The following is a 15,664-nucleotide window of genomic DNA, read 5'->3' as shown; positions in this document are numbered from 1 at the left end:
GAGCAGCCCAAGACCAAGAAATAGCAAAAAGACCAAAAAAAAAAAAAAAAAAAAAAAAAAAAAAAAAAAAAAAAAAAAAAAAAACTAGTCATTGAGGATACAGGTATTACCTGCTTTTCAAAAATTTGCATTCCACTTCACTTTTACAAAAGACCTAATGTAGTTTGTACCTGTTTTCGATAAGCAAAAGAAATCCAAAGAGGATTTTTGCTTTTAAGAAAAAAAAAGGGTAAAACAAAAATAGCATTCAACCTTTGTTTTGCAGCAAGCTGTTAGAGAGGCAGCACCCCCCCCCCCCCCACAAGTAACTAGAGTGGCCCGACCAATCTCCTTCCCCAGGAACTCCACTCAGCAACTTAGAACTATTCCAGAGCTTTGAACCGTGTCTGTGAGCATCTGTACTTTCTTCTCAGTTTGTGTATCCATTAGCAAGATGTGCCCTAAAATAATTGCTTCTTTGCTACACCATTTCAGCTTACAAAAGGTTTTATAGGAACCTATTTCCAGATAGTGGGGGAAACCTACAGTTGAATAAACAAACTGAAAAAAGAGGTTGCAGCAGAAAGGTTCAGGAGTTGTTCATTCATTCATTTCTTCATTCATTTAATAAACCTCAATTCACAGACTACTATGTTCTATCCAAAAATTATTTCTCTTTTGCTCAGTATGCATCTTTTTTTTCAGTATGCATCTTAATATGTATACCAGAATAAATTTGCCTTCCCAGTTATGATTTCTGTGGGCTTGGGTTATTGAAGCTGGCTCTGCTTGATAGCTAGGAAAGGTTAACACCTAAAGTGGCAAAGAGAAATCAGCATCTTAGTTTTTACTTTGTATTCTTCTGTGTTATCTAAATACAATAACCATTTATCCATGTATTATTACATAGTTTTTTTTGGGTTTTTTAATTACTTAATTTTATTATATTTATAGATGAACAACAATCATCACAACCAAATTTTACAGCATTTCCATCCCAAACCATCAGTACATCCCTCATAGTTTATTTATTTATTTATTTCTCTTTTTGCTATTTCTTGGGCTGCTCCTGAGGCATATGGAGATTCCCAGGCTAGGGGTCCAATCAGAGCTGTAGTCACCGTCCTATGCCAGAGCCACAGCAACTCGGGATCCGAGCTGCATCTGCAACCTACACCACAGCTCAGGGCAATGCTGGATCCTTAACCCACTGAGCAAGGGCAGGGACCTAACCCGCAACCTCATGGTTCCTAGTCGGATTCGTTAACCACTGCGCCACGACAGGAACTCCCCCTCATAATTTTTTGAAAGTTTTATCTAAAAATTTCTGCTTACATAATCCCATTATCTTTAATATTATTAATACATTCTTCATGTCATTTATTGCTAGTAGCAATAAAACCAAATTAATGAGGATATTTTTGAGCATTATAGTTAAGAACACAGGCTTTGAAATGAACAATATTTTATAAAAGATAACTAAATGGCATAATGAATGTAAAGTGCTTAACACGCTATCCAGCATATAGTAAACATTCAGTTAATGGTAGCTACTACTACTTTTTATCATCATCATCACCATCTGTAGTCAAAACTCTTGGTTCCAAGTGACAAAAATTCAACTTTTACTAGATTTTTGCAAAATAGGAATTTATTGGCTCTTGTAACAAAATAAAAAGAGGTAGATGCACTAGCTGAATTCAGGTATTCAGACAAATTCAACTATGTCATTTCTTGGCTTTACGTTCTATTGGCTTCGTTCATAGCAAGTTTTCTCCTCATTGTAATAGGATGCCCTACATATTACCGGCTAATCAATAGCAGCAGGGGCGGGTGGGGGGTGTCTCTTTTTTCAATAGTTGCAGCAAAAGCCTCAGAGCTTTCACTGGCCTGTCTTAGGTTACATGCTTATTCCTTAACTAATCATATGCCCATGGAAATGAAATGTTCTGATTGACCAGAACTAGGGAATGGAGACAGTTAACCAAAACACATGGACCAAGTGTGGGTGGGAGTAGGTTTCCCCAAAATTAAACCAAGGTCATACCAGTAGAAGAAAGTAGAATGAAAACCAGAGAGGCAAAAACAGCAGATTTCCAATACTGCACATGGGAAAACAGTTAAAAGTGAATCTTAAATTGTCACCCACTCAGTGAAAGCCTGTTTATAGAATGTAGCCTATACAGTGAATAAGCAGGTTCTGCCATACTAACGTGCACAGATTGTTCCATAGGTAAAAATGTGCTGTAGAAAACATCCCACCTCAACTTCTATATAATTAAATTGTCATAACACTTGAAGAAAAATACAACTGAATTTAATTATCCTGAGAAAGATAATCACTAAGGTATTAATTATCTCAGGCAGCATGTGACAATAGAAAGAAGTAAAAATCACAAGACAAAAATTCTACCGAAAATGTAGTAATAGTAATTACTATATATTGAGTGATTAATGTATGTATTCTAAAAGCTTTTTTAAAATCTATTTCCTCATTTTATTATCACAACTCTATGAGAGTAAATATTAATACATGGAGAAACTGAGTGTCAGTGGCTAAGTAATTTGCCCTTTATACATGAGGGAAAGATGTGAATTTGTTCCATTTGTTTCCAAAGCCTGTGTTTTTTGTTTTTAATAGACTGTGTGACCTAACCTCTTATTTTTTGTTTCTGAAATAAGAGACTTTGATTTAATTATCTTTAAGGATCCTTTGCTCTTAAATAGCCTATGATTATTTAAGGGGTCACCTTTCATTTCTCATCACTAATTTTGTGTATCTTTTAAAAAAGATTTTCAGTCAATTACAAAAGTAATAATTTCTCTATTTTGGTGAGAATACATTTTAAGGTATACAGTGCTATTATATGATCATGAAGGAAACTGCATTTGACAAAAGTTCTTCCTTTGGGCCCTCACATACAAAGAATAAAATTTGGAAAGAACATAAAGTGATCAATGTTAGAAGCGGGGGAAGCACCACATAGAGCTTCCTTCACAGCCTGTTGGTAAGGTCAAACAAGATACTGCATGTGCAACACGGTGCCTGCCACATAGTAGGCACTGAGTGTTAGCTGTTCTATTGATAATACTACCACTGCTACCATTACTCTGAAAATTACAGACATCTGTGAGTGAGTCAAGGACTCAAGAAGTCACCTTTTCAATTAGCCTCTTCTCTTAAATGGTTTAGGAATTGAGCTGAGCATATAAATTTTAGCTAGCAGCTACCATATCTTTAATCTAGAATTTATTTATAAATATTTGAACAAATTCACAACAGTACTCATGGGAAAATTAAAGAATTGATGCTAAATGTAAATACTGTTTGTTTTTATTTTTCAAGGAGTCTTTTGCCTAGTATGTTCTTATTATAGGATATTTCTATTGTTCATTCAACAGATTTATTATCAGCTTACAGTGGGCTGGGCACAGTGCAGTATACTAAATACTAACCTTAAAACTTCTAAGATAAGGTTCTTGCCTTTAATGGCTTCGCCTTTCTAATCAAAGATAGTGACAGGAAAAAGATCTACAAAGAAATAATTTTAAAATTAAATATTGTGGTGGGTAGAATAATGGCACCCCCACAAAGATGTCCACCATCTCAATTCTTAGTATCTATTAATATGATACCTTACAGGTCATGTAGTTGTGATAAAATTTAAGGACTTTGAGATGGGGAGATTATCCTGGATTATCCAAGTAGGTTAGGCCTAATCACATGGGTCTTTAAAAGCAGAGAACCTTTCCCTGCTGTGATCAGAGGGAAGAGTTAACTATGGTCTGAGAGCTGCAACTATGCTGACTCTGAAGATGGAGGAGGGGAACTAAGAGCCAAGCAGTATGAACACCTCTTGCAGCTAGAAAAGGTAGAAAAACAGATTCTTTCCTAGCGCCTGAAGAAACACAATCCTGCTGACATGACTTCTCACCTGCAGAACTATTAAGATGATGAATTTGTGTTTCAAGCCACTAAGTTTCTAGTAATTCATTACAGCAGCAATAGAAAACTAATACAAATATAATACGTGTTCTTTACTTAAGAAGATAAAGATCACTTTCCAAAGTTGTATCAGAAGAGCTAGGAAGAATTTTTCCCAGAAGACCCAAAAAGTCATCATTCCAAAGTAGATCACATGTCCCTTCCAAAGCCAGCTTCTAGGAAAGGGATGGGGATTACGCTTAGGCCTATCATTTCTGAAGCTGTAGATGGAATTTTTCTCACCTGAAGAATGTAGACTGGATTAAGGTTCTAATAGGAAAGAGGTGAGGTGAAGGGATGCTTAATAATATCCACCAAGAAAAAATACTGCTAATCCATAAAAATCTGTACATTGTTTTGAGGTTATTGTAGTTAATGCTTTTTTAAAATTAGGACTATCTTTTCCTTGGCAAGAAGTGAAGCAGGAAGAAAACCTATCAAGATACTGTCCTAATGCTTGCCAGACATGTGACAAATTCTCTCCATTTAGTCTACAAATATTTACTGATACCAAAAATACTGTAATGATTGTAACATCAGTGATTTAAGAATGCTGCCAATTTTCTTTTTCATATTTTCAAGTGTCTTTTCTTTAGGATTATTTGAACCCCTCCCTCCAATTCATTGCTGGATAGCTTTGATGTTCCTGCAGAACTTCTTTTGTGAAGATATGCCCCTTTTAGGCATACTTCTAGTGATTTTACTTTTTTCCTCTCCTGTAGATTGCCCAAATTAAGTAGTGCTTTGTAAAGTGGCAGTTTTGTAGTGGTTATTTAATCTGGTTGTTAGATATTTAAGGGTTGATTGTACTATTTTATCTAATTTTGTGTTTGCAATTTTTCCCGTTAAAAAGAGAAGCTTGGAGTTCCCGTCGTGGCGCAGTGGTTAACGAATCCGACTAGGAACCACAAGGTTGCGGGTTCGGTCCCTGCCCTTGCTCAGTGGGTTAAGGATCCGGCGTTGCCGTGAGCTGTGGTGTAGGTTGCAGACGTGGCTCAGATCCCGTGTTGCTGTGGCTCTGGCGTAGGCCAGTGGCTACAGCTCCGATTCGACCCCTAGCCTGGGAACCTCCATATGCCATGGGAGCGGCCCAAAGAAATGGCAAAAAGACCAAAAAAAAAAAAAAGAGAAGCTGGCTACCACAGCCACAGCATATATCCAGACTAGTCCTTACAGGGCCACTGCTTCCAGCCTCAATCCCACCAGCTAGTGCCAGGATCTGAGATGTGACTCACTGTTGCCTCTCCACCTGGCCTCCAGGAGTTAACTAATTCCCTATTTTGATTTAAGTCTTGCAACACCTACTTCTTCCCCTGAAAAACCCACAAGCAGTTGGTAGAAGAATTTAAATCTTCAGAAAGAACCATATCAGATTCGGGTACTTTATACTAAAACCACAAAAATACCAAAAAAGTCTTAAAAAGCTTTGTTAAAAACAGAAAACCCCAAAGTACAATAAGTGCATAGATTAAAAGAAATTAGAGGTGGTTTAAAAAAAAAGGAAAGAAGCAGAAAAACTTTAATTAAAAAAAAAGAGGCTAAAAATGATACCAACAAGACACTGGAGTAGAAGAGAAAGTTGAGGGACCAGAAAAAATTACAAACTCTAAATCAAGAACTTTTCAAACTCTGTCCTAAAAAAAAAAAAAAAAAAAAAAAAAAAAAAAAAAAAAAAGCCTTAATCTCAGGCAAGAACAAGATTTTTTGGTTTTCTGTCTTTTTCTTTGCCATTTCTTGAGCTGCTCCCGTGGCATATGGAGGTTCCCAGGCTAGGGGTCCAATTGGAGCTGTAGCCGCCGGCCTACACCAGAGCCACAGCAACGCGGGATCCGAGCCACGTCTGCAACCTACACCACAGCTCACGGCAACGCTGGATCCTTAGCCCACTGAACAAGGCCAGGGATCGAACCTGCAACCTCATGGTTCCTAGTCAGATTCGTTAACCACTGCGCCACGACGGGAACTCCTTTCTTTTTGGTAGAAAGTAATTGAGTAAGGCCAGGGATCAAACCCACAACCTCATGGTTCCTAGTTGGATTCATTAACCATTGCGCCACGACGGGAACTCCCAGACAGCATAGTTAATGGCATTTAATACTTATTATGTGAAACCCTGCTGTACCCAAAGCTTTTTTTTTAATATATGAGAAATTTTCCATCTTTTATCTACTATAAGCAAGTATAAATTCAGTAAATAATTACCAGTTTGAATCATCACTCCTAAAAAATTAGGTTTAATAAATTATAATTACAACTATATCTTCAACATGTCATAGATTTTCTTTTGTGACTGTACTAGGGTCTAGTGAGGGGACAGAAACTATACCAATTATTTTATCAAGAATAATCTAATAGAAAGAATTGTTAAGTAGGCACTGAAAAACAGAAAAGGCAAAAAAGAGAACATTAACACACTGATACTCAAAGGATGGTAGAAAAATCAGCATCATTACGAATCACCTGGAAACTTGTTAGAAGTGCAAATTCTCAGACACAAGTCCCACTCATGGCTTACTGGGTCAGAAACCCTGTCAGTTGGCCAGCATTCTGGGCTTTAAAAGCCCTCTGAGAGAGTCTAACTTATGCTAAAGTTTAAAAACCACAGCACTACAACAGGCTAAGTGCCACAGACAATAACAGCAGGAAGCAGCTACCACTCCTGGGCCAGGGGAAGCAAAGAAAAGAGGTAGAATTACTAAAACCGAGAAGACTGGGGAAGGCCCCGTCCCATAGAGCTGGGACTCAGACTTCCAAGAACTGATCACTGCTCACCTGGTGCTGGTGTTTCTGAGTTCAGAAGAGGGACACCATAGATCTGGGAAGCAGATATCTGAGGAAGAGGAACCCAGGAGTTTGATCTGATATCTCAAGAAGGCTCATTGAGATTGGTTCTACAAGGGTTGGGAAGCCACTAAATTGAAATCAGTGACTGCTACCAGACAGACCTTCTACTGCCAGAGTGAATTATCACTAAAGTAGATAGTATTGAGAAACCCCGGCAAGGCAAACAAGGAAAGAGTAAATCCCTTCCTCCTCTAACTGCACAAAGTCTCTCTCGTTCCTCTGTGGGCAGAGCCCAACAAGGAGCCAGCTATGTCTTGCAGAATTCCAAAGGGTGTGGTTGAAGCTGAGAGATAGTAGCTTAATAACAAAAACATGAAGGCCTAAATTGTAGTAAGACTGAGATGTACTAGAAATAGTAAATAATTTTTGCTATGTATAATTGGGTACAGATGGACATCTTCTGGGGAGCTCATGTCTAGGTGGACTTTGGGGAATATTGTTCAAAATGATTCCTACTTGGAAACTGTATGTTGCTTCTGGTGGGATTCATAAGGGGCATTTAGGACATGTGTTAAATTACAGAAAACTATGCCAGGGCCTACACTGAAGTCTTAGCTCTCCAGCTAAAACTGACACATCACAGCAGCAATAGCTGAGGATTGCTCAACATTAGCACCAAGCCCTGCTCCAGTCAGCTGAAGCGAGGTTCCTTAAAGTCTTGGAGTCAGTGGAATGGACTAAAAAGAGCTTACCTACCAGAACAGAGAAATCCAGGGCTCTACCACAAAATAGGAGATTAGTAGAAAAAGGCTGTTCTGAAATCATAGTCACTAATAAGAGTAATATGAACATGACTCTTCATCTGAGAAGTTGTCTTTGTGCAATTCTGGGAAAGTAGAAAATGAATGGAAATGAATTCTTCATCTTATAAATCGGTGTTCTGGTAGTTGAGGGTCCAGTCAATGTTGATTCCACACAAATCAATAAATCAGTGCTTTCCATATTCTTGAAAGATGGGCACAGACAGTTGTTACTATATGACAATCAAAAGGAACATTCCCAAATATTACTGAATGATTATCAGAAGTATGCCCAGTACATACTTTGGAAGATTAAAAAGAACTATGAGTTAGTCATTATTCTTAAAGACATGCACCTATTTCTGATTTTATGTTTATGTTTTGTTTTGTTTTTTTTTAAGGATATTGAAGAATCACAAAATAACACTGGTGAGCCTGTTGGAGATGACTACAAAAAGATGGGAACACTTTTTGGTGAACTGAACAAAAGCCTCATCAGCATGGGCTTCACAAGAATGTATTTTGGAGAACAAATTGTAGAACCAGTGGTAGTCATTTTCTTCTGGGTTATGCTGTGGTTCCTTGGCCTACCAGCCCTTGGACTAGTTGCTATTCTTTGCCTTGTCATTATTTATGTGCAACAGTGAAATGTGGCAGAATGAACTATTGTTTAACATTTAGTAGCCATATGTGTATTTAGTGAAGTTAATATTTCACTACATGAAGGCTGAAAAGTTTGCCTTGTTTCGAATTGTGTGCTGTTTTAGTAATTAAATTCATAAGTTGATATTGTTTAAAATTAAACTCAACTGTTGATTATAACAGGGTTAAATATATATATTGTAGCTTATTCATAATTCTTGTTTAATTACTGTGACCTGTGCCCAATTTTAAGCACCCCTATTACCATGCCAGATCTTAACCACCACCAAACAGTGATCAGGCAAAATAGGAATATGAAATTCAAGTCCGAGGGTTCCCATCGTGGCTCAGAAGAAACAAATATGACTAGCATCCATGAGGATGCAGGTTCCATCCCTGGCCTTGCTCAGTGGGTTAAGGATCCAGCGTTGCCGTGACCTGTGAAATAGGTCACAGACATGGCTCGGATCCCAGGTTGCTGTGGCTGTGGTGCAGGCCAGCAGCTACAGCTCTGATTCGACCCCTAGCTTGGGAACCTCCATATGCTGCAGGTGTGGCCCTAAAAAGACCAAAAAAAGAAAAAATTCAAGTTGGGCAAGATAGGTCTTGTAAAGAGCTCCATTAAAACATTTTAGAAGCAAAAGGACAAAACAAGGAGCTTAAAAAAAAAAAAAGTTTTACTTGGAGAATTGCTCCCCATCTTCCACCAAATGAACCCATATTATCTGGGAAATATTTTGGATTTCTACTGTCCCTGCTTAGCACAAGCCCATATAAATGCTAACTGCTATACACTACCTTAATATTTTGATGAAAATCAGTAAAGCTAGCACATTTTCTGAAGATTGAAAAGAAATATATTTATTACTGTTGGGAAAGCTTCCCAAGTTAAATGTAACTTTTTTATAAAGTAGTACTTGGGCTTGGAATCACTTTAGTGTATCATTTGATGTTTTAGACAATTTTGGTGCTAATTACTTTTTGTGAATTTTTAAAGTCTCATAAGCCAGGCCCATAGTTGGCTGCATCCCATGATAATGTTATATTTTCTTGTATCCAACCAGTTGTGTATTTTTTTCCTAGAGAGACATTTTCAGTGTATTTTTTTCAGAAATTTACATTTTGTAGTTCTTTTATAGCAATTATTCTTAGGATTTAAAAAAATTTATTTACTACCTTGACATAGGTTTCCCCCCACTACCAAAAAAAAAAAAAAAAACTGATTTGTATTGTGGTTGAAATTCTTTACTATTCCTTTTTTTTAAAAAAAAAATCAGCTCTTTTCTTTGATATCTGTATTAGAAAGCACAGTATTACAGTATAAAAACCAAATGCTTAAAATTAGAACTCAACAGTCATTGTATAATATTCCTCTAAGGCTAAAGCCAAGTCAGTAATTGGCCAGACATGTTATTAATGTCTTAACTTGGCACTTTTGGGGTTTTATATTGAAATGAGCATTTCTTTAAATATACTTAGGAAATGAAAAATGGCTTACTGATATTTTGGATTTTGTTAAGGAACCTAAAATCTTTACACTTTTGTCTCAAAGACTTTCTTACTTGGACAAAGGAGAGGTAGTTAAGATAATTACCTAGAAATTTAAGTTCAATAAAAGGAAAATGAAAAATTGGGGCATTTTTATCTTTGGCAGGGCAATAACTAAAGTGTGTAAAGTGTTTACTGTTCTACTTTATAAAGTTTTTACCCAATCCTGTTTTTAAAATTTATTATATAAGTTCTCAGTGTCTTCCATTCTGAAGCAGACAATTGATGAAAATGTACAATTTAGATTTCTAAAATTAGATAATCCTGAACAACAGTACCAGTCAGAGGGCACTAAAAAGTATTGTGCATTTGTATAAATACAGACCTTTTAAAGTTTAACTTAAAAAAGACTTTGTACTATATCATTGTGTTTTTATTGGGTTTCCCAATATTTTTATAGTAACCTTTATGGACTTGGCATAACTGCAAGTTATTTAAGAGGTGTCTTTATTTGCATACGGTAGAATTGTGAGGTTTTTAATAGAAGTCATGAGATTTTGTATATCTTCACTAAATATTAAAAAGTGTATTCTTTTCTAATACTACTAGAAATTTGAATTTCTTTTGGAATGTAAAAAATATATAGTATGCGTAGTAACAGCTCTGGTCCTACCAGTATCTAATATTGAAAATATTTTAAAAGTAAGTTTTAATTGTAATTATTTAGTATAGTGTTAAATACTATGCATCTGCAAATTGATGTTAATAGGATATATATTAAATTCTATAAAGAAATGAGCTATTTTGCTGCAATTCTTTCTGCATATATTTTTAATGCGGTATACCATCACATTATTTGCTTTTAGAGGGAAAAAAAAACTTTGCTTATTTGATGGAAATATTTTATTTTATGAAATATTAGAATGCAAATTATACTGATATCCTGAAGTGAAAAGAACCTGGTCATTTTTTTTTTTCAGTTCATGGTATAAGGAATTCGATTGAAAATCATTCTCAATCACTTCAATCTCAGATTCAAGCCAACTTTAGAAACCATTATTGCTATGAATAAAGAGATAAAAGTTAAAATACTATATTAGATTATTAGTGTCTATCACTCATACCACCAGCCCTCAATTCAAAAGGGAAAAGGTCAAGACCTACAAATAAACAAATAGATGAATAAATCAGTTTTCATTAAAGTAAAAACTCAGTGTTTTGTAGAATTCAGTTGTCTGTGTAAAATCTATTTTCCATCCCTGGCCATCAGTTAGCTCATTCTTGGCCCAGTAGTGTGCTGAAGCCCCACTGGCTGGCAAGAGCCAATGTATACATTTTATCCCTACTCCACCTTTAATGACATCAAGTTGGTAGCTTGAAGCTGAAGTTGGGGGTAGTATTTACACTATAAACATTGGCAAATGCAGCAAATCAGAGCTCTTTTTTCCTGGCAAGCTAGTTGTTAAACATACTTGACCACACCCCCGATTAGCCACTCCAGAGGTCACATTTCCATTTCTACTCCTACAAATATAAAGGAAGCATATTAAGGCAAATCTCCGTTGCTCCATCCAAAACTGTATTTGAGTTTTTCCACGTGGGAATTAGGGACCATGGTTGTCTTCTACCCAATGTATACCTCTTTCTTTATCAGAGAAATAGCTCTGAGCTATTACTGAGCTGCACATCCATTAAAGATTATCCAGTTGATCAGAAAATAAGAAGCAGTCACAGAACTGATGGAGGGCAAGTTACAGCGTAATTAAAGTTCTGTCGTAAAGCAGAAAGCTCCAAATAAAGTTAGGTATTGAGCAATCAAGGGTGGTTTGGTTTATAGATTATATTTTAACAATTATTTTACAAAGGTTTATTGATTTCAGTTTATTTGAAGTGTTTTCATTGCCAGTTAATGGCTTTACAAGGTAAAAAAAAAGAATTAAAAAAATCGCTTTCATACCTGTTAATACTTCTAGTACTATATTTGACCAGGGAGAATATAAAGTAATGTACAAATTATGGCTTCAGGATCATTGCTGGACTTGATATTTTATAAGTCCTATTTCTCAGCCCAAACCTTAATTTTTGGTGTTCCAGGTGGTTCCTCCCTCATTCTGCACATCGCCTTGGGCAATATCACACTCTCACAGCTTCAGTTACCATTTCATACTAACAGCTCTCCAGTCTACAGCTCCAGTTTAGAGGGTTCTGTTCAGAATATAAGATTCATACATTCCATTGCTTGCCCAACATTTGTACTTGCTTATCCCTTAATACGCCAAATTCAATATATCCAAAAAAGGAACTCAGCCTCCTTCTCCCAAACCTTTGCTTCTTCCTGTGTTTCCAGTCTCAGCAAATGACAGAACCCTCTCCTACACTGCTCATATGTAGCTAGTCACCAAGCCCTGCTCTTTTACTTCTTAAAAATATCTTTAATCTTTCTCCTTCTCTCCACACCCACTATCACTAACTTCATCCATACCTACATTGCTGACAGTCCACATTGGTCTGCCTGCCTTCATTTTTCTACTGTATAGTCAGAATAATATAAAGATCTCCTTGGCCTAAATCTTTTTTCAGTGGCTTCCTATTCCCTTACTCCGTAATATGTTTTACAAGGCCCTCATGAACTGGTTCTTACACATCTCACCTCCCTTTACAACCACCTTCCCTTTCCAAGGCTAACTATACTGATTTTGTTTTCGGCTGAAAGAGACATGTTTCTCCCTTGCAGAATTGCCTCTCTCCCACCAAACTGACCAACACGTCCATAGCTTTAAGGCCTCAATTTAGATATCATGTCTCCTGGGAAAATTTCTCTGACTCCTTTAAGTCCAGTTTTGGTACTTCATGTGCTTTCCAAGAACCCTTTATTTCCCCTATCAGCTTCTGTCATGCTATATTGTAGAAGCTTAAGGTCAGTTTCTTCCACTAAACAAAAGCTTTCTCAGAGCAAAAAACATGTCTATCATGTTCATAATTGCATTACCTAACACAATGCCTGGCATAAAACATGTTCTCAAAATTTTTGTCAAAGTAATAAATGAGCTTCATTTATTAATGCTTCCCTTATAGTACATTAACAAAGAGTCAGTTGTTCAGTATTTTGACTCCAAAAATATACTTACGGTGCATAGAGAGTGGATTAGATGTATACATTTTCATATATAAATTTTATTCACTTTTGATGGAAGAATATTGCTGTTATCTGCATATACACACACACACAGTATTGCTACTATATGATTGCATTTTTTAGGAGCAAATGTAGTATTTTCAGTGTTGTACTTGGTGGAATCACTTTGTCCAGAAAGATTATGGTCACTCACGCTACCTGCAGTTCATGTTTTTCTAGTATTTTTCAATAGGCCTTTGTCGACAAAATTTTAATTTTCTAAAAATCCAAGAACATAAGCAGGAATCCCCAAGTATCTAAGCTTGGCATATTAGGCTCCAGAATAAATTCACTACTAGGATGTCCTAGTAGCCCCCATCATATATGTTAAATAACATGTATTTAAAATACTTTGTTATTCTAATAAATAATACTCTTTCACAACCTTGCATTCTGAGTCTCCCTTCTGACTCCTTATGTTGTCCTTATGTTCTAATTATCAGTTAATTGTTGCCATATCAAGTTTAGAAATTGTCACCTGCGAGTGAAAGGAGTTTTTTTTCCCCTCATTCCTATTGCTGGAGCAGAAAATCCAGGCCTGATGTGTGTATGCCTTCCTAGGCAATAAAATAGTGGGAAAATCCAGATCAAGATTAACGTGGGCATCCCAGCTGTATTCTACTTTCTGTTGACTATTGTATAAATTAGAATTATTGATGAGTTCTGCAGAAGTCTAAGATCCAGAACTTGGTCATTTATTTGCTTATTAAATTTGAATTATCTTTTCAGCAGTTAAAATTGTCATTTAACCTTTCATCAACCTAATTAGTTGGAAATGACCTTGTTATTTTTCCAAAGCACCACAGAATACATTGACTTTTTATCATAAAGTCATGGACATTTTTTGTTACAGGTTTACTCCTATGTTACAAGAGACTAATTGACGGTATATATTTTAATGTGATTTTTTTATCAAAGAATGAAAATTCTGTATACAGTATACTTTTTTATGGCATAGTTGGTTTAAGACAAAATCTTTAATGTTTTTTGTGGGTGTTGCAAGAGAAGAGGGCCGAGAGAATGGCCACATCCCAGGTCTCAGTTGAGTCCTTGGGACAGGCTACCAAGTGAGGGTCTTTGGCTTCACAAAGAATTCAAGAGTGAGCCAAAGTAGAGCGAAAGCAGATTTATTCAGGCAGGTACACACTTCACAGGCAGAATGTGGGCCATCTCAGAAAACAAGAGGACCCCAGGTCCAAGGTTGTTAGTTTGTATGGGCTGGGTAATTTCACAGGCTAACAAGTGGGAGGATTATTCCAATTATTTGGGGGAAAGGGTAGGGATTTCCAGGAATTGGGCCACTGCCCACTTTTGGCCTTTTATAGTTAGCCTTGGAACTCTCATGATGCTGGTGGGCGTGTCATTTAGCATGTATTACAAGGAACGTATAATAAGGCTCAGTCTACAGGAAGTCAGATCTTCTGCCATCTTGGGCCTAGGTGGTTTTAACTAGTTTCTGCTGTATCCTCAACATTCTTTTAGGTTGTGCCCTGCCCCCTTTCCTCCTGTCTCATGGCAGGTGGGGGAATGGGATATGTGAACACTTTCAATACTTTATATCATTTAATGAGTGCCTTTCTCTGGTCTGTCATGATTGCTTCTGTTATATATTCTTCTGGTTTTACATATATACTATCAAAAATATTCATGCCTAGAGGGGGCAGGATCAAGATGGCAGAGTAGTAAGACATGACGCTCACCTTCTCCCACAAACACATTTAAAAAAAATCTACCTGTATAAAATTCACATAGAACATCTACTGAACACTGGCAGAAGACCTTAAACCTCCAAGAAGGGCAAGAAACCCTCCACATAATTGGGTAGAATAAAAGAAGGGAGAAAAGAAAGAGAGAAGAGGATAAAAGGAATCAGGATGGGATCAGCACTCCTGAGAGGAAGCAGTGACAGAGAAAAGGAATCCACAGCCTGGAGGGTATCAGTGGAGACAGGGAACCTCAAAGCCACAGAGAAAAGTGCACCAGCTGGACTGAGGAGGGAAAAGCAGAGAGGCAGCCACACAAACCATTGGTACCACCACAGCCTGAGATACTCAGACAGGGGCTGGGCACTGAGACTCAGGCTCCAGAGGTCAGTTCCAGGGAAAGGGCTAGGGTTGGCTGTGTGGAGACAGCCTGAGGGGCTACGGAGCAGTGTACCATGGGCTGGGGAGCACAGCACCATAGCCAAGGGAGCACAGGAGGAGGCCTCAGCCCACAGGAGAGCCAAGGTGCCATTTGGTGGGGGGGCTAGAGGAGGAGGGGAAGGACCCCCTAAAAGTATCTTTCTCTGCACAGGCACTTGAGCAGTGGGGTACCCCTTGCACCAGCTGTGGGCAGCAAGGGCAAACCACCACAGCCATTTCAGACTCCAGAGGTGGGAGTGGCCCAGCACCATTAGGGGTCCATGAATAGGCACCACCTACAGCTCCAGTCACCTCTCAGGGGTCATCACAGAGGAGGGCACTGCAATCAAATGCCACCTGTTGTTGCTCTCACTCCCCTGGGAAAGCCACTTCTCTAAACCTGAGAAACATAACTTTCCACATACAAAAAATATAAGGGAGCCCCCCATAAGGCTATCAGCTGATTTCTCTACAGAACACTACAGGCCAGAAGAGAGTGGCAAGATATACTCAGTTTTAAAAGGGAAAAATCTGCTTCCTAGAATACACTACCCCAAAATATTATCATTTACAAACAAAATATAAAAGAATACAGCAATACTAAACCCATTCTAAAAGAAATACTGAAAGGTCTCCTCCAAATAGGAAAGAAATAAGAAGATATATAGGATGGAGGAAATAAAAATTG

At 37.4% G+C, this 15,664-nt stretch overlaps 1 protein-coding gene across 1 annotated transcript in view; it reads left to right on the top strand.

Annotated features, from left to right (window-relative positions):
- Positions 1–13,244, top strand: part of FAM241A (family with sequence similarity 241 member A) — a 39,291-nt gene extending 26,047 nt beyond the window's left edge. The window contains exon 2 of the mRNA XM_013978951.3: positions 7,950–13,244. Coding sequence (XP_013834405.2) covers positions 7,950–8,195 — 246 coding nt within the window. The 3' untranslated portion in view covers positions 8,196–13,244. The remainder of the gene's footprint in view (positions 1–7,949) is intronic.
- The last annotated feature ends 2,420 nt before the right edge of the window (positions 13,245–15,664 follow it).

The sequence above is a fragment of the Sus scrofa genome, chromosome 8, assembly GCF_054392235.1.
Source record: "Sus scrofa isolate SSC_HxYL_T2T_F1_AM1 chromosome 8, Sscrofa_HxYL_maternal_Yorkshire_Landrace_v2.0, whole genome shotgun sequence".
In the NCBI taxonomy this organism is placed as follows: Eukaryota; Metazoa; Chordata; class Mammalia; order Artiodactyla; family Suidae; genus Sus; species Sus scrofa.
The sequence above is the reverse complement of the archived record's forward strand: the minus strand, read 5'-3'. Positions and strand labels throughout refer to the sequence as shown.